This window comes from Falco peregrinus, chromosome 8 (genome assembly GCF_023634155.1).
Source record: "Falco peregrinus isolate bFalPer1 chromosome 8, bFalPer1.pri, whole genome shotgun sequence".
In the NCBI taxonomy this organism is placed as follows: domain Eukaryota; kingdom Metazoa; phylum Chordata; class Aves; order Falconiformes; family Falconidae; genus Falco; species Falco peregrinus.
In genome coordinates this window covers 60,935,089-60,954,881 of record NC_073728.1, presented here as the reverse complement: position 1 = coordinate 60,954,881, position 19,793 = coordinate 60,935,089, and the positions used below count along the sequence as shown (strand labels likewise).

Sequence of the window (19,793 nt, the reverse complement as noted above, 5' to 3'; positions counted from 1 at the left end):
TTTTTTTACGGAGCTTTTACAAACAGTACGGGAAGCGTGTCTCATCAGATGTCTGTCAGAGCAGGTAGGACAGCAGGGAAGAGCAGAACGTGGGCAAGTCTTTGGCATTTTCTGCAGGTTAAGAGCATTGGAGCCAAGTATGATAAAACATAGTGTCATACGGAAGGTGAAATGTACATAAATACGTGGCAACATAAGGGACAGATGGATTTCACACCTGAATGAGTAGTTTTCTGAGCCAGCGGGAACAGCAAATGGTGATCCGCATTCACAACCCTGTTGGATGTCTTCAGAGCAACACTCCTAACTCACAGATCTGCTCTCCATCACCCACTCTACAGCACTGAGAGGGACTGACTCAGCTCCTTTAATTTTCATGAGGAAACCAGCAAGGAAAACTGGATCCCTGTGGGCTGCCAGGCCAGCAGGACAGGAGGAGGAGGGGAAACACTGATGGAGGAGCAGCCAGGAGAGAGATGATGAAAGACAGACAGACAGGAGCAACCCCACCAGCAAGCAGGGCATCCACCTGAATGAGAAGGACACATGTCTGTAGGGAAAGAGGAGGAAGGAATGGCAAAAAGAAAGAGCTGCATGAGGCCAGGAGCACAGAGGAAGGCTGAAGGGATGACTGAGAACATCCATCCAGCACTGAAGAGCTGCACTAGTAAAACAAAGAAGGTTTTGCAGCAAACTTTCCCATTTACCTGCTCTGCATCTCCGGGAGGGAAGCTCAGCAACCTGATCCCACCGCTCCTCCTCAAAATCATAGCACTCCACACTGCGAATGGCTTTGGGCGCTTGCCCACCCACCACGATCATCACCTGGAGAAGGAAGACGAGAACTAGGAAACCTCAGACACCAGCCCAGGCAGCTGCTCTCTGCAAAGGAACCACCACCACATCTGGTCAAGGGTAGCTGCCAAAAACATGCTGCAAGCCCACTAGAAGCCTCTGCAGCAACACTTCTTTAAGTCAATTTATTCCGAGGGGGAAAAAAGTTACCTTCACTGTAGTGCACAGTAAGTATGGCAGCCCCCTAACCTTTCCTCACCATTTCCAACGTGGGCAACCTGCCCCGTTTCCCCATGAAACACAAAACTGCTTGACACCACAGCACACTTCTGCAAGACTCGCTGCAGAAGTATTTTTAAGTGAAGAAGATCCCAGTGTAATTTCCACAGCCAGCCCACTGTTTAGTCATTATCTCCATGGTGGTGCTAAAAATAATCGATGCCACTTAGCAAATAAAACCTGACAGCTGTATTGCCACCTGCGGGGAAGACGACACTCGGGGAAATCACCAGGACTATTAAGACCCGGGGTGCTGGGCTGCCAAAGGAAGTGATTTGTCAGCTTCATTAAAGCTTTTGGCTGCAACATGTATTGATGCAAATCCGGTAATTAAACCCTAAATTCTTTACAGACAGGGAAGATCTATGTGAGGTGATCAAGGGCAATCTCAGGAGTGTGAGAAGCGCTCTGCCAGCTCAGGCTGAAGGTCCATCCAGCCCCAGACTCCATTCCCAGCAATGGCAAGAGGTGGACGCTGGCGGAAAAGCGAGAAGACCTGAACAGCACACAGCGTGCTCCTTCCCAAATCTGCCCTGTCTGCCGCCAGAAGACAAACTCCCCATGGATTCACTGACTTGTCCAGGGATAGTGGTCCCAGGAGCCTGAACCTCAGTGCTCGAGGGCTGCCCATCGCTGCTGAGCCCCAGCTGGGCACGTGCACAGGCAGAGTCCAGACCTCCTGCACCTACACACTGCTCGACCTGCGCACTTTGTTCTGAACACATTTCCTTCGACCCTGCTGACCTATCGAGAGGGAGGATTAGTTCCCCTTATCACAGCAAATTGGCAGAAGCAAACATTACCCAAAACAACCTGGTTTTTACAAGGCCAAGGAGCTAGAAGCAAGATAACAGGGCTTCAAATATATCCAGAGTAGACGGGAAACAAGCTTTAGCTTCTGCACAGTGGCTGCAAGTAGCTGAGGGGATAAGATTGTCACTTGAGGTCACTCGGGTAATGAGCTCAACTCCAATCACGGTTGCTTTAAAAAAGTACAAAGCTAGACAGCAATTTAAAGAATTTGAAGTTAAGAAAATAGTGGACTGTTTGATGTACAAAGATGAGAACGTGACATTAGAAAGCAAACAAAGTCTAAATTAGCAGCCTGACTACTAGTTGTGTAACAGTCTTCCATGGAAAGCTGCAGAGCTTCACATGATTACAGAATTAAGAGATTTCACAGCAGACGGTAATCCCTCACCAGTGGGAGCAACAGACCAGATGAAAGTTTCTCAGTAATAGGATTGCTGGAAGATCATCACCTTCCCCCCTTTCTTTACAGTTAAAAAGGCGGCAGGAGAGACCTGCAGAAGATTTGGGTTTGTACTTAGAGGTTACACTACAGAAGTTGTTGAAGACCTCTGAACTCGCTGGTTCACTGTTCATTTTATCCTTAACTACTTTAGCCATTGAACAAGGGTCACATCATCCCTTCATGGTACCCCCAAAGTCACGTTCTACCAACTTCATCTCAGCGCCAGCAGGTGGAAAGGACACAACACGCTGACACGCTGCAGAACCATGATTGCTCAATGGACAGTTCAATATCTGAACATCTGAACAGTCCCTCATAGCGTGGATCTCACACACCATGCCACAAACCAAGCTCCCTATGATTTGTCCTTAGAAAAATAATACATTGTGGGTTTGACATCTTACAATCTCCGAAATGTTTAATGATAACTTCAGCAGCAGTCTCTTGAGAGACATCGTGCCAAAGCGCATTTATCCCTGGGGCACAGGGAAAATAGTTTCTGTTGTCACTTTTTTCTTCACTAATAAAGTGGCGGACAGAGCATCACACGCCTGCAGGATAAACGCAGGGAGTAACAAGGATCGTTTATTCAGTAGCTGCTTTGAATCTATCGCTTCAGACCTCCTGCCCGCGGGTCTGGGTGCCGTTGTTTCCTGCTGGCCTGGCTTCTGATGATGGATACGGGGAAAAGGAAAGACACCTGGCTGCGACCCCCCCTCAGCAGGGCTCCACGATGGTGCTACCAGCTGCAGAAACCTCAGCCGACCCCCCCGGCGCTCCAGGCAGCTGCTGCCGCTGCCGCTCCACAGGGCAGCAATTCCCCAACCGCAGCTCCAGGAGCAACAGCCGCTCACAAAACCACTTGTGGCTGACGAAATGATTCAAGGGCAGATCTTGCCCCTGGGAGCAGAGATATTGCTTCTGCTAAGGGTTTATCTAAGTTTGTCCAACCGAATTACCTATCTGTGGTGGACATAAGCGATACCAGAGGAGGGAGTAAAACACTTCAAAGAACGATGATGGAGTTAGTAAGAATTAATGTGGCGAGTACACAAGCTCCTTTCAAAGACAGAAAATGCCATCAGTAATATGGTGTGAGGTGACACGAAACGAGAGACCCTGCTTACCTTTGGCAGGCTAACGGGAGTCCTTGGCTTTGTTCTGGGATTCTTGATCAGTTGCCTTTGATCCAGAGGAAGCAAATGATATTTCATGGCCTCAATAAGGAAGTCTTTACAGGTGTTGTTATTCTTGATTAAAGCTTCTTCTTCAACTGTCTGAGAAGACGCACACACATGAAAGATCATTTAAACTGAAGTACTTGGTGGCACAGGTCACAAGGAGCTTTGTGGAAAGAACATGAAACCTGGAATTTCTCTTCCAGAGTACCAATATATTTAAAAAAAAAAAAACAAAACACAGAGGACACACACAGACTTCCAGCTCTTCCCAAAGAAACACATGCAGTAACATCCAAGCTTCTCACGTTTTTCCAGTATCACTCATGCATAGCAGTGCTCCCTCTATTTTACCACCCTCTGCCAGACACTTAATTCAGCAGGAGAATTCACCAGGAACCTGGGTACAAAGCAAGTTAATTTCTTTTATTTGAGTCAGAATTTTTAAGGAGAGGCAACACCGTTTACTCAATCAGAGAATATAGTTAAGAGAGGGGAAAAAACACATGATGGGTTCGTCTTGTGAATACCAATTTTACTTTGATTGTATTGCTTTTTTTAGACACGTGATAAAAGCACAGTAGTCAAAGAGCCTGTATGTCAACCCCTTCTTTGGGGATTGATTCTCTCTAAGTCAGACCGCCAGCGAGCATCTCACCTGCCAGTCACACAGACCCATCTCTATGCGCAGCACACATCTTAAGCCAAAATTATCGCACGTGATATATTTTCACCAAGCTAATTTACCTGCGCATTAGGGAAAAATACCACACAAGCTTGTAACACCACCACCTGGGTATTTTCAGGGTGAAAAATCCCAACATACTAACTTCTAAATGCTTCCACCAAGAGGAGCAGGAGCTCTGCTCTCGGCACTGCCTGGCAGAGCACAGGTCACATTTACAAAAAGGTTTCTGCACACACACACTGATTTCGGAGTCCACCCAGATCTTCCTTTTATACCTCTGTTTACAGACTCAGCAACATGCCAAATTACCCATCTCAGACACAAACAGCCATGCCATTGAATTAAGAAGCTACCAGCAGCTTAAGTGCAAGTATTAATTACTTATTTGCAGACTAACCTGTACAAGATAATCTCTGGGCAAAAGGGGCAGGCGAACATGCTCCATCAGTTTAGCCATGTGCTCTAAGCGAGATTCCTTCTCATAATTTATCCAAGAAATAACCGCTTCAAAGACCTACACAGATAAAGTACAATTAAACAGCGAAGAGAGAACTGGCTCGCACAGTCACCTACCCAAAATCAGAAGCATTGTGATTTTACGGTACTGAAAGAAGGAGGTGCAAGATCTCTATCAAACAGGTGAGAAAGTCGTGACTATGCACAGAGCACAAGCACCACGGCAGCAAAGGGGTGAGCTGACCATGCATATTAATAAGCAACTTCACATCTAGAAGTGCTGTATCACTCTCAAAGCTAAGCATGTGGCCAGGACAATTGTATACCTCTTGGACATTAGTACTGGAAGGCAGCCAGGAAACTTAATTAGCCTGCTGGACGTTATTCATGAAATCACCCACAACGATTACTCCTGGGAACGGAGATCTCCCCTCTCGAAGGAGCCTGGCCACACAGTAAGTCACTATGCTTACCATCGTATTTAATCACTGCACTGGTCATGCATTGCCCCCCCACAAAAACCCAAAAAATCTTCCGGACAAGTTCACCACACACGCAGGAAAACCCCTGCCTGCAGCCACAGAGCCTCTGCACCGCATGTGTTTCACTGCTAAAAATACCCAGATCCTCCAGCTGGGAAACAAGGGCACACCGGACTCCTGGTCCGAACCAAAATCTTAGTTTAACTCCCAGATCCAACCAGCTCAGATAAGCATCCAAACTTTGCTGTGTGACGGACAGCTCACAAACAACCCCACACAGCAGGAGCCATGCAGAGCCCTGCATGAGGCAGAAGCATCCTACGTGGGCTCCCGTATGAATATGCATGTGCTTATATAACTTACATAACTGCGAGCCTCACTCCTCCCAGAAGAAAGCCCTAAAAATGTCACTGGGAGCAGGAGAGGATTCCCGAACCACCAGACAAGGCAAGGAGAGGGGCTGATGCTGCGTGGCAGGACCTGGATTGTTGCAGTGGAGTTTCCCCACAGAGGCAGAATTAAATTCTGACCCTTAACTCACATCTACAGGCAAAACTCCCCAAGCGCTCCTGCAACCCAGTTACTCAGAGGGGGCTGAGCACAGCCCTCTCCCACACACCCCAGCCCTCCCGTGCTTGTCCCGAAAAGCATCGCTGGCTTTGCCCCAGCACGCTCAGCAAGTGCCCTTGGCTTCAGCTTCCCTCCAGGGTCACCCAATGGCCAGGCCAATTTGCACAGATATTTTTTTCTTTCTTTCCATCCCTTCCATCACTCCCCAAGAAACCATTTTGTTCGGTCCAAGGTCTCTAATTTGACAAAATCAACCAGAACTGAGGGCACCACCTCTCAGTCCCCAGCTTTTGCTGGCCAATGTATTTGCAGGAGGCACCGCTGACGCGTCCTCCCACAGAGCAGGGCCAGAGTGGAAAGGGGTTTCTTCCTCTTAGGCTAAACCATATATTTAAAAAAAAAAAAAAAATCAGTAAAGCACCAGCCTCATTTCCTATGCCAACAAACAAACTCTTTGGAATTCAGGACACTGCAATGAGGATTTAAGCAACAGGGAGCTGTGTAATCATACCCCAGCAAATGCAGAGGGAAGTAACTGCTACAGAACCTTTAAGTATTTTTAAATGAAAATAAACAAACAAACAATTTCACTGTGGCTACAAGGCATTTAAAGTAGAAACTTAGGTGGTTGTGAGATTTTTGATTGCAAATGAGCCTGGAAGGAGCATAAAGCAACTGTTTAGCCAACAAACACGCTTTTCATTAACCCCTCCTGCACAAATGCTGAGCTACAGACCAGGTCACAGGACGGGGACAGGCCCAGCTACCGACCGAGATGACAGTGAACGAGTCTTAATGGAAGGAAAAGCAAATGGGCACGAGGAATAAACAGATTCCTCAGTGCTGGAGACCGCTCCTGGGTTAGGCATACACTGATGATACCCTGCTGTGCCTACTCTAAAAATAACAGAATTTTTTAAACAAATCAGATTCTGGCACCTCCCGTTGGCTACGATTCCTAATTTTCTGAGAAGGGGGGTGGGGGGGTGGAAATCTTAATCCAAGACAGCAATATCTCTATTTAAAGGCCACATCTGTTTCCACCGCTGCCATGCCCGCCCTCGGCACACCGTGCCCGCTGCAGACCCTGAGCAGCTGCTGCCGCTCCCCCAGGAGACGGGTTTTTCCAGCCAAGCGAGACCCGCTGCCAGGGTGTGATGAAATGAAGCAGTTACCCACACGGCTTTATTCCCAGCAGAGGCACGGGCTGAGCGGGCGGCTGGCACCTGCCGGGCTGTAGGAGCAGTCCCGAGCTTGGGAGAAGCAGATTTCCTACTCTATGGAATAGAAGGGTAAAAGCCTGGAGTATTCCCTTTCTGCACCCTACCTAAGCAAAAGGCAAGCCCAGATGTTTTCCCAGTCTCTTCAGCCAAAAATCCAGTTGTTAGATACTCCCAGGAGCGACGACCAAACCGTGCATCAGCTTCTACTGCATGTTAGCAGTGTGAGACGACGAGGCGATTAATGGACTCTGTGAAATCCCCAATCCAAAAATCCCAATCCTTTAAAAAAAATTTATTTCATCACTGTTTTGAGTTAGCAGGAGCCCCTTCTGGATGGCTGGCCCTGGCAGGACTGGGCTATAACACTTTCCAGTGACCCAGGGACGGCAACGTTCTGGCTCCCAGGCTGCAGAACGTGCACGAGACACGGTGAGAGCCTCTCATGACATCTGGCTGTGACAGTTCAGCTCTCAGATGTTTGAAGTATTTGACTACTTACAACATCTTGTTGCTTAAAAATAGTTATCTATCCATCACAGGGGCACATGCATACACGTAGCTAGATAGATGTGAATGAATGCATAGATACATATGCACACATATATACACTTTTATATATATACATATTTATTTCTTTATAATATAAGTTTCATGCATTAGCAGATAGGAAGGATAAAGGTCAGGAAAACTGCTTGTCTGTCATGAAGCCAACATAAAACAGCAGCCTACAAGTCTGTCCTCAATTTTCAGCACTTCTTTGGACTCCAGCACATATTTCATGTTTATTTTCCAACCCCATTCTCTGCCTCTCTCCAGACTTCTGTATCTGTTGTTCTGAACATGCAGCTTATGCTTACATTTCCTTCCACTGCCTTGCATTCTCAACTTTCACAACCAGCTAAAGAAATACTGGGTTTGATTGTATAAAGCTCGGGTGAGGGAGGGAGTGCTTTGATTTCCCTGGGCACAAGGCCAATAAAAGCTTTTCAACAATGCTGCACAGGACTGGAAAAATTCGTCACTAAACTTGCACTTCCCTTTGCAGGCTGCTTGGCTCATGCAAAGCGATTCTACTGCAGGTTTGTGCCATTTGTTTTTCCCCCTTTGTGGCCCTGCCCATGTGGTACCTCACAGCACCCCACTGAGACGCCCACGCTGAGCCCCACGTCTGCGGAAACGTGCTCCCGGAGCCTCCGAGTTTGCTGGCTCAGGATCTGAATGAAGCATCGCTGCGTTCACACCTCACATGGTGCAGGTTTTCTGGCAAGCTTCACGGTCCCTATGGGCACCCAAGCACCTGCATGCCTGCAGCCCGGAGGGGCCGGGCAGGATGGGTGCACGCACCTGGACGTGCAGCCTGACCAGCCCAGCGCAGACCAGCAGGACCAAGCACACCCAGGTCCAGCCCCATCCCACCAAAACACAGGCATTCAACACGGGTCCTGAAATTACTAGCCACGTAATCCTCAAGCTCTCCCAAAGCCTCCCACGGGCGTCCATCTCCCCGCAGGACAATGTGGAGCGAGCTGAAGGACTCGAGGCACACACCTCTCCCCAGAAACCTGCTGCAGGTCGTGCAAGAAGCCCAAGTAGGAGAAAGGGGCTGGACCTGGTGTTCACCAGGTACCACACAACCACCAGTCAGCCACCTTCCCAGGACTACACAAGATGTGCTGAGCATTTCAACCACAACACAACATCAAACGGTGCCTTTTTTCCCCCATCTTCCCTTAAAAACACCGCTGATGTTAGAAAAAAAAGTTTGTTTCCTTCCTTTCTGGTTGTAGCCGTTCTGCCTGACATACAACAGAAGCCAATGCTCCTCCCTGGCCTAATGAAATTCACCTTTTTTGAGGTTTTACAGCAGGTAATAAGAGCTTTACACAACAGCAGATGGGAGGTTCCTAGCTTTCCAGAGAAGGAAGGTATTCGGTCCCGGCCTCCAGGGGCTTTGGAAGTGATATGGATCTGAGAATCATTACTTCCCGCAAAGAACAACCAAGTGAGGGTCATTTTTATGTGTTTTTTAGGATTCATGTTATTTTTCATTTTTCCTTTCATGCGATCTCTGTTGGAAAATGGCCCCTAAGAGCATAACATGAGAGCAGGTCCTGACGTAAGATCTAGAGACGTTCCAGCATTCTTACATTCACTGTTGCTATACAATTTACTGTACCTTTTCTTCAGAGGAGACTGTGAGCTTGTCACTTGATATTAAACTGCAAACCTGGTCCAGACTAAGGCTAAGAAATTCTTCTCCTAGCATCACCTCAGGGAAGTGCTGCTCTGTTCAACAAATGAAAAGGGGGAACAGAAAATTATAATGAAATCCATGCTTCAAGTCAATGGAAGGACTACAGCATTCAGAGACCCGCAATTATTACAGCTCTGAGCACCCGAGACAAACAACACACTGCAACTGCACAGCAGAACAGAAACAGAAAATAGCATCAGAGCAGATTAAATAAATGTGATGTTATTTCAAGTAACACAAACCCCACAAGACACTTTCATAAATGACGCTGGATGGGAACTCAACTTTCTGCAAAGCCACTAAGTACCTTCCAGGGGCAAATATGAGTAGAAGCGGCAACTGAGAAAAGTGCCAATGCCTTTCTAGAGTAACCTTTCTATATGCCTTTCTATAACCTGGTCACCTCGAGATTTCAGTTCTTAGCAACTTCAACAAGCTAGACAGAATCAGATCTGCTCAACACTTGGGTGACAGACCGCAGCAAGGATCTTCGACATTAGTAGGTACTCAAAGGAAAGTCCATTTTTAACACGAATCAGTTTGGTGCACACACTCAGCAGCAAATAGTGAGGGATCCCAGGGCACGCAGCTGAATCTGGATGTGCGAGGGGGCAGGCAAAGAGGTGGGCAACAGGGATCCTCGTCCCATGCACGTACATGGGATCAGATCTCCTTCTCTCCTTCCACCTTTTACTTCTTTCCCCAAAATGTGTAAATAACCTTTCTTCTGCTCCAAACCCTCAGCACCCATCTTCCCCAGCAGCTTTGCCCCTTCACACTTAAGTCTGCAATTGTTTAGATTTCTTTTTCTCCCTTTTTGCCTCCAAATCCCTCCATGCTTGTAACATGGGGAGTTACCTGAAAACAAAATAGACATCACTACTTATAACCCCAAACTGGAAGAATTACAAGCAATTACAATACAGGTCCAAAAAGGATCATCAAATCTGTCAAATCTAGCCAGAGGGCACTAGGAAAGAATTATTTTCTAGAAAATAAATCTATCTAGGTCAAAACCGTTGTTAGCCCGTTGCAGACAATTTTAGCTTTGAAAGCATTTGTTACATATACATGCCAATTTAATCTCACCTGCCATTTGCTGAGTCCCATTTATCTTTGGTTGAAATACAGAAACACGAATCTCAGACACTTTATCTGAAGCAGCTTTTTTTCAAGCTCTAACCCTTTAGTTTTGAGAAGCTCAGACTCACGTTCCCAAAGAGCTCCCTCCACAGCAAGATCTGCCTCTAATTTTCACATCTGCAAAGTGCTTTGCCTGCCAAAAAGCAGCACCACAGGGACACAAGCTGGCATAACTTCCAGAGGGAGCTCCTTGGGGATTGCACCTGAACAACTTCGCACCAATGCCAGTGCTGCAGAGGGCACTAGGGCTTCCCCCACCATGGACCCCGCTTGGTCTAACAGGGACCAAAACACCACAGCTAAGCCAAAGGCTCTGACTAAAACCGGCAGTATCTGGATAAAGTTTAACAGTCTGTTATGCTGGAAATCATATATAAGATCTAATGAACCCTTCTGGCCCCAAGTACTTGAGAAGCAGGAAACGCTCCCCGCACAGTAAGCTGGATGCACTCCGACTTCTGGACACAATCCCCTATTCATTCTGGATGGGCATCTGGTAGCAGAAAGATATTTGATCTCTTGTTGTTAGTTGGAGCTAGTAAAAATATTTACTGATTTTATTAAAGTAACTTGTGCCTGTATCGAGAAGGCTCCTCAGCCTACTGAAGTCATCCAGTGGCCAGAACTAACCATTTCCCAAGTAACTGAGCTCATGCATGCCTGGACTCTTGGGCTTGGGGACTTCTGTCTTGATTTAATGCTGTTACATAAACAACATAGTGAAAAGAATTTTAATGGCATTTTTATTAATGGAGTTCCATTAACATTACATGGGCTGTTGTACTAACTGGGACTTATGAAGGCCAATAAAACAACAAAGCAGACTTTCTAATTGCCAAACAACCAAATAAATATACAGTGAATGCACTGCTTGTTGGGTTAAAGATTAAACAGGGCCTGGAAGCAAGGATAATGAGATATTACAAGCAAGCCTTTATACAATTAACCATTCCTTCCAGAGTACCTTTTCCTCCAGGGGATAATACAGCCGGAGCAGCTGAAAAGGTTTTACTTTTATTTGCAGGAGAATAGGGGAGGGCTTGGTGGGCACATTTTAATTCCACTGAGCCTACTTATGGTCCAATTAAGGACAAAACCGTACCAAGGAAAATGCTGCAGGACAGAGCAGGTGCTCTGGGAGACAGCAGGTGTATTTTTCCCTATACAAATAGGCAAAAATGCAGAAACCCAAACTGAGTAGAGAAAACTACCAGCTTCTCCCAAGCAGATGTCAAGGGCAACCCTGCCGGAGGAGACTGGAAAGCACTGGGGAGCTAAGAGCATAGGGCCACTGGGAACAGCTTTACATTTACAACGTAGAGGAGGAATGCTGAAAGCTGTTGCCTGTACCTACTTACTGCAACCACACACGTCCACTCTCAAGGAAACAAGTCTATTCACCCTTGGGGTAAGTGGCCGCTGCTCCACAGATCAGAGGCTCAAACTGCGTAACAATTTTAGCTGAATGCTCCCACTCACAAGATTTCATTTTGCCCGGTGTCGTTTATTCCCACATTTATTCCAGCATTGCCTACTGCTCTCATAGGGCAGCACACACGGGGAGGACACCAGCATGCCAACACTGTGCTATTGAACAGGCAGCCAAGAGCTTACTAGGAACTTACTAAGGAACTCTTCTGTGGGCTAGGATCCAGGGAATCAGGTTTTTTTACCTCCTTAGGTGCTCCCCTGCGGCCAAACCACATTTCACAATTTGCAGCATGACAGAAAGTTACAAGCCTACAGCCCAGCCAAGTAGTCCCTTCTCTGCTCCAATACCAGAAGCACAAGGAGACCAACCAGGACGTGCTGATCTTGCTCAACCTACGAGTCGCTGTACCTGGAAGCAGGTTTAACCCAACAAGCGGACAACCCTTCCCTCACCTGCGTAGGCATTTGCCTGCTGCAGCAGTTCGGTACACGCGTGCACGTCGGCAAAAGCTCGGATTCCAAGGCAGTTTGTGGGATGCAGCTGGGACTGAAGAAAGTCACAGCAGTTTTTTCTAACGTCCATCAGTTGCAATAAACTAGCAGCTGGCAACAAAACCTGCAAAGGCAAGAAAGGAAAATTAGAGTTAACAACAAAGAAAGTTTGATTCACAGCTTGCACAAATAAGATGCAATTTCCCTTCAGACAAGAAGGGAATCAGATGCAATTTCCCTGTGGTGTACAAGAATGAAGGGTTAAGTTTTAGCCCTGTCTATGTGCAGAAGATCCCCATCCGTGCTCTGAAAGACAGAACCAGCCGTGTCATGCTGGGCTAAAAGCAGAGCTCTTCACCTCACATCTTCTCCCCACAAGACTTCAAGGCAGGTAAAGTGACAGCAAAACACAAGCAACCGCAGATGCACCTGAATTTCTGACTTTGCTGCAGGCAGGTCCTGCACACAGATTCATTTTTTTTTTTCCCTGAAGAGCTTGATATTATTTATGTGCATTACCATCACACTCAAAACCCATCACAGCCCAGCAGTCCTTGAAACCTTGAACTTTCTTATTTCCAACAAAAACCAAAACCATGTTGGCTTGCGAGCAGGTGCCCTAACTGCTGTATATGAGAGGGAGTGCACAGAAGCTCAAGCAGGTTTTGGGGACAGCAAGGCTCTCAGGAAAGATGAGGGCAACTATTCAAACCAACAGCCCTCGTTTTCACCCACACAAAATGCTGTGGACACTTGTGCTTCATGACTGCACCTGAAAATGGGGTACTGCTTTGTATCTATAAAACTAAGTGCAGAAAAGGGAGACAGAAGTGGATCAGGAATGTGACATCTGCTGGAAAAACCACCTCTGAGGCCTGTGACATCAGCTGCTTCCTTACGTCGTACAGCAACTGCAGACGTGTCTAATCCTAGCAATTCCGTAGCTCTGGCTGCTTCACATATGTCCTTCCATCTAGGCATCTGTGCTCGCCATCTGAGCACAGACTTCCGGAAAATTATTTTCAATTCAAAAAAAATAAGCGGCTGTTAAATATAACCAATAGGTTAAGAGCATTCACCTCCCCGGATCTCGATGGCAGGGAAGGGAAAAAGATGTCCCCTCCCTGTCCCTGCCCACCTGCCCTCACAGTCCCATTCCACATCAGGGCAGGACACTCACAACCTGCTCCAGGTCTTTTCTAAGCCACTTTCCAGCTCCAGCCCAGCTGTACGGCAGCGTCTGGCTGCTGCCAAGCAGCCACCCCAACAGCCAACAATAAAAAAAAAGAAATCAATTAACTCAGGAGACAGTTTTGGCCCAAGCCTCTTGATGCCAGGAGGAGATTAGTTTGTGGTTTTGATTAAATCAAGATAGAAACGCTCTTGCATTTTTGAAACCTAGCTGTGCACCACTTTCTACCTAGCTGAACCATCTCCTTACACCAGCAGAAAGGCACCTGGGGTGCAGAAAGGCTGGGTAAAGAAGTCAGATTCCCTGCAAACTACCTCTGGCCATGTACCAGACAGAGCTTCCTCCGTCCACTGCCCACCCACCCAGTGTGCATGCCAGCAGATCCAGGTGGGCTGCTTACCTTGAACGTTTTGGGATATTGCCTCTAAAACAGAAGGTGCTCACCACCGTCACTAATACCCACGGGCTGCAGCCCCCTGCCCATCCTAGTACTGTTATTAGAGCCTTGTGCTGCCTTGAGAGGACAGTGTAGAAGGAGCCTTACACCACTGCAGCTATTGGGAACTGGGCATTATCATATAATCCTTCACAGAAGTAGGATATAAATAGCCTATCAAGAGATGACTGGGTTTTCTCTTTCTTATTTCCCAGTTGAACGTCTCACCGCTCATCTTGTTTTTACCAGGGAAGGCGAAAAGCAAGCAAAGGATATCCGCTAGTACAAAGTCTGTTTCCTTTAGAAATAACAAGAGGAAATGCCCTGCCTAAACATGCAGCAGGACCAAACTGCAAGCCCATTAACATCCAGGCAAGTTACTCACTTTGGCTTGGATTTTGCTCTTATATTTGAGCTCTAACCACTGCGAACAATTTAGAGAGCTGGCTTCTTTAGCCGATCAGCCTCCATACCAAAACCCAGCTGCCTTTTGAATCTATGTCAAAATTATCTGCTATTACTACTGAGTCTAACTTCTTTGTTATGTAAGTTATGTCTAGAACCTCATCCATGGTGCCTGGGTGTGTGCATATATATATGTATATGTGTGTGCGTGTATATATACCTACACATACATATATATCCATAACCATCTAGTTCACCAGCTGTGTTCTCTCGCTCTGCAGATTCTGTACCAAGCTCCAGTTTTATACAACATTGTCGTTGCAATTAAAAACTTTCACAGACTTTGATAGTCTCTGAACTAGAAACACCTTTCAGCCAAAGGTGCTCTGTGTTGCTGTAAGGTTCACTCGATAGGCAGGACATTAACGCTAGACTTCAGAGATGGGGATATTTCCCTGCTCCGACACAGCCTCCCAGGTAACCTGGGCCAAAAGTTAACCTACACCATTCCTCCCTTTGCAAGACTGGGAGAGCAGCATTTCCCCAGCGCAGTGGACGTATTAAAGCTTAGGAACAGCTTTGACAGCTTGTCAAATGGGAAGCCAAATAAGCATCCTGGCTGTAATCCTCAGCAGCACATCCAGGGCCACAGCTGGGACTGCACATCTGCCCCAACGAGACAGCTCCCAAGCACCCTCCCAGGGAAAGCCGTGACCAGAGAAACAAGCAGATTTTGTGTTTGCAAGGCAGGTTAAATACTCAGGTTGAAATGAAGAGCACTAAACTGCACAAGTAGGGGAGATAAAACTACATTACTGTAATGTGGCTTTTCAGTGCAAGGAAGGCAATTAGGCTTTATCACTCCCCAGGCGCTACCAGGCAGTGCAGAGGGTGAACAACGGTGCTTCTACTTAAATGCTCCACCTGGGATGCAGCAGCCCAGGCAGAGGCAGGTGTGATGGGATCAGGGAGCCACAAAACCTTGCCAGGAGCAGGCACAGAATCACAGAATCATTTAGGTTGGAAAAGACCTTTCAGATCCAGTCCAACTGTTAACCCAGCACTGCCAAGTTCCACTAAACCACGACCCTAAGCACTGCATCAACACCGTTTTTAAATACCTCCAGGTGACCCCGCCACCTCCCTGGGCAGCCTGTTCCAGTGCTCGACCACCCTTTCCGTGAAGAATTTTTTCCTAATCTCCAACCTAAACCTCCCCGGCACAACTTGAGGCAGTTTCCTCTTGTCCTGTCACTTGTCACCTGGGAGAAGGGACCGACCTCCCCTGCCTACACCCCCCTGTCAGGCAGCTGTGGGGAGTGAGGTGGTCCCCCCTGAGCCTCCTCTTCTGCAGGCTGAGCACCCCCAGCTCCCCCCGCCACCCCCCATCAGGCTGGTGCCCCAGCCCCTTCCCCAGCCCCCTGCCCGTCCCTGGACACGCTCCAGCCCCTCAGCGTCCCTCTGGGAGTGAGGGGCCCGACACTGACCCCAGGGGTCGTGGTGTGGCCCCACCAGTGCCCAGCACAGGGAGAAGGACCAGGGATTATAGAGGCAATGGAGAAAACGGGAGCAACTCGCAGCTTCCCTCCTGCTTGCTCCACCTTCTCCAACGTCACCGCACAGAGCAGATACACCGTCCCTTGGTTAAAAAGCGGGATGAAAACATGGAGACACACCCCTCAGACACAGCGTAGTCCTCTGGTGCCACATCCACAAGTTTCTCCTCACCCTTCTATTAGGCCAATCCAATTTAAAAGACTTTCCATGGGCCTCGGAAAACCCCCGAGCAGCCAGCCCTGACACCCAGCCTGGCGCTCCGGGAGGGCGATGCATGGCAAGGAGCTTTGGCTCCAGGGAGGAAGGCAGCCCTGATTTATTGCGTCTCCCAAAGCTGACCTGAAAGGCACTCTGCCTCAGCCGGGGCTTGCACCTACTGTCATTGCAGCTTCTGGAACGAGCAGGGGGAAGGGAGATGAACTGACCCATTTATCACCCCTTTATCATCAAAACTGCATCTGCCACGGATACTCTCCTTCCTTGTTGTGGAGCCCTCAGTCCCTAGGGAAAGCTGCGGTGCAGCAGCACGCTTCTGACAAGGAAATGCTACAGCTTCTAGCAAAGCCTTTTTCCTCCTTTCTCAAGCCATTTTTTATTATAATTACTATGTCTGCAAAGCTGACGGTTTCAATATCTATTTCCTCCAGACAGCTCATTTCAGATTTCGTTCTTCCTATAAGAGTCTGATCTCGAACTGTGATAGTACACAAGGACACATCATACACGTGGTACACTGCACCTCATTTTTAAGAATTTAATTGTGAAATCAGGTTAATCAGGACTTTTCCCAGGGAATCATTACAACATAATGGTAATGACTTTCTTAACTGGGAGGGTAATTCTCAGGCTGCCTGCAAGTAATTAAGGACCATCAGTAAGGGTGGGCGGGACTCGTTGGAGAGGGACTGTATTCACTGTCTACAGCCAGAGACGTCCAGGTCCCAAATCTCCTCTTCTTTCAGCTCTGCTGAAGGACACCACGATGATCCATCTCTGGACTTTGCTCCCATCGCTCTTCACTGACCTAGCAGGTTTGATACGAGTGTTGCAAAGCAAGCAGTAACGCAGCCAGTTCAGCTGCAGAATCAAGACCTAACTGAAAAATCGAAGGAACCAGTATGTTACCACAGCCAGCTGTTCCGTACAGGTAGGGAGCAGCAGGTCCTGTGCTCTGTTGGACATGTGCACGTGGTTTCCATGGAAGCCAACCAGGGCTGCGTGTAAGCATCTATGAACTTCCCTGAGTCGCTCACTTTAGTTTTTCTCACTTTTATAGAAACTGCATGGCACAACTTCCTTCCAAATAAATTTGTTAAGCTGCACCTTCACATGAATGAGTTTTTTTGTCAGGCATGTGAATCTTTACAACCAACCCTGATGTGGGGTGCAACAGAAAAGGAACAGAAGGCAGCAGGGACAGAAATCCCAGGGTGGATTTTTCCTGAGACTACAACATGACTGCAGTGAAGACAGAAATTCTTCCTCTGCTCCACGCCTTCCAAACAAGTGGGAGGTTAAATCCCAGGTATGTGTTCAGAGGCAAAACACTGCTCAGCACAGAAGTCTCTCCATCATTCATCATCCCTACGGCCTCCTACTAGTGCATCTATAGTGTCTTGAAATCTCACTCTAAAAATGAAGTTCCAATAGTTCCAATGCATAAAGCAGAAATGCATTTGTCTGGGCAATTCTCACTCACGTACCACCACCAGAGCTAGAAGAGCATATTTGCTCCCACATGTGCTCAGTGCTGTCTTTCATGGAGCTACAGTGGACTGAAAATCCTCTTTACCTGCACACCTGGGACCACTGTTGAGGAGAAAATGCATGAATTTCCCCCCGTAAATTCACTACACAGATGATGACTGGAACTGACTGTACAGGCTTGACCCTTTTCATACATACATCCTTCCTTCCTTTAAAAAAGCTAACAAAAAAAGAAAAAAAAAAAACCAAAACCAAACACTTTGCGCAACAAAATGACAACTAGCTACAAAAATACGTGCTTAGAAAAAGAGACTCATTTCCTGAAAGCCATAACAGGCTCATAAAAGGGAAAAAAAAAACCCAAAAAAAAACAAAAAAAACCCAAACAACACAGGTTTCTTTTAGAAAAGAAACAACAAAATTACTGTTCAAAGGCTTCTGGTTGTGAAGTGCTAGGCACACTTGGGAACACACGTTCCTGCATTCCATGTTACATTTACTGCTCATCTTTTTCTCATTTCAGTTCTGTTGGGTTTTTTTGGTTGGGGTTTTTTTTGCTCATTAAGAAGATACAAACTTGTCTTTGCATTTATTCACACATTTTGGTAGCTTGGCTGCACCTGTTCAGTTATTGCCATTTATCAAACTTTTTTCTTGTAGGACCTACAATGAAATTACCTGGCACCTATGCCCAGACATCGCTTCTTCCAGCTGTTGAGGAAGTCTGGAAAAAAACCTTTAAAAATGCACCCTTGCCCTGCTAGAAAATCAGAGTGCCTGACACAGCAATAGCAGCCCCCTCAGGAGATACCTGCTGGGAAAAGAGAAAGTCTTGCCATGCCCAAGCAAGACTGCGAAGGAACGTTGCTGAAGCCAGACAGGCGCTGCCGCAGCATCCTTCCAGCTGGGCGGCTGACACAAAGCTGCGCAGCAGAAGGATGTGACAGCGCAAGGGACCAAACCTCCTCACTTCTTCCTAGGGCTGACATTGCCAATCCAAACCAGAGACTGCAAGGAGCTTAGCATTTTGTTGTTCATGTTTGCCTTCACTGATGTGAACCTTTCCAATGAATCCAGAAAGCTCTTTACTGTAAGTTTTTCTTCCTGGCGAATATTAACCTATTCACGGGTGAACACCCAGAGACAGAATGGAAGTTCCTGTTTAAACTTTCTATTGGTGTCATCACAAAATTATATTAAATTCCATAAAACATTTTCGGCATGGACATTTTAACACATATTAAAATCTAAACTAATCAGTTAATCTTGTATTAGATCAGCTTCATTTCTTAGTTCCCATGAATTAATTTATCTCCAGCTGAAAGAGTTACTCAGAGAGTGGTTATTTAAATAAAACCTGTGGTAAAAGGACCTGCTTTACTACATTGGGAAACTATGCCCAAACCTTAGTGTTCACCAAACTTACATTTTCTTAGTATTACTGAGAGATGGAAGCCAAAACATAGACAGGGCTCTTTAACTCTTTGTAATCCCTAAGCCACAGAAGGTACGCTTTGGTTAGATATTACAAATAAAAATAGCTTTTCAGTTGCTCAGAAAAGGTAACATCTGGACTTCTTCATAGACCTCCTGGGCAAGCCTCCGCTGCCAGCACGGAGCAGGACTGAGCGGGCTCTCCAGCCTGCTCCAGCTCCCACAACGCTGCTCACAGCCAGGTGCAGACGTACTCGAGCACTGAAATGTTCTCATGGGAAAACAGCCAGAGCACGCGTAGTCCCTCCAAGCAAGCTTCATTCAAGGCAGACTGACTGGGGCCAGCACACCAGATGGTATCCTGAGCTCAGCACGTCCCACATGCCGAGTGGGTGCTTCTGGGCCACCTAACCACCAGCAGCGTGGAAGGAAAGCATACGTTTCAGAAAGCATGTGGATATAGTCTTCACATGTCCCACAGAAAGAGGGACCAGCCCGAGTGTGTAAATGTCATTTTTCCTCCAGCCATGGAAGATCCCAGAGGTGCAAGGAACTCCAGCCTGGTTCCCCACTGAAGTAACGCTGTATCTCACCTCCTGGTGACCCTGACTACACACTGAGCATGGGCTACACAGCCAACAGCTAAGTTCAAGCAACTCACGGTTGGGTCTGAACCTCAGCTTCTTTGCTGTAATGGCAACTTGAAGGTCTCCTCACCGCTGGTCCTCAGCCTCACCATAGAGCAACCAGGGTCCACACTCCTATCAATGTGACAACTGCCAGAAAGTCAGGTTTGTAAAACCAGAGGGCAGAAGG

At 47.2% G+C, this 19,793-nt stretch overlaps 1 protein-coding gene across 3 annotated transcripts in view; it reads right to left on the bottom strand.

The window, feature by feature from the left end:
* KLHL3 (kelch like family member 3) overlaps window positions 1-19,793 on the bottom strand; it is a 48,041-nt gene that overhangs the window by 10,047 nt on the left and 18,201 nt on the right. For all 3 annotated transcript variants that reach the window (XM_055812256.1, XM_055812258.1, XM_055812257.1), the window contains 5 exons: window positions 12,208-12,370; window positions 9,103-9,212; window positions 4,593-4,709; window positions 3,457-3,606; window positions 708-825 (listed from right to left, as the gene is read on the bottom strand). In XM_055812256.1, the coding sequence (XP_055668231.1) occupies window positions 708-825; window positions 3,457-3,606; window positions 4,593-4,709; window positions 9,103-9,212; window positions 12,208-12,370 (658 nt within the window). The remainder of the gene's footprint in view (window positions 1-707; window positions 826-3,456; window positions 3,607-4,592; window positions 4,710-9,102; window positions 9,213-12,207; window positions 12,371-19,793) is intronic.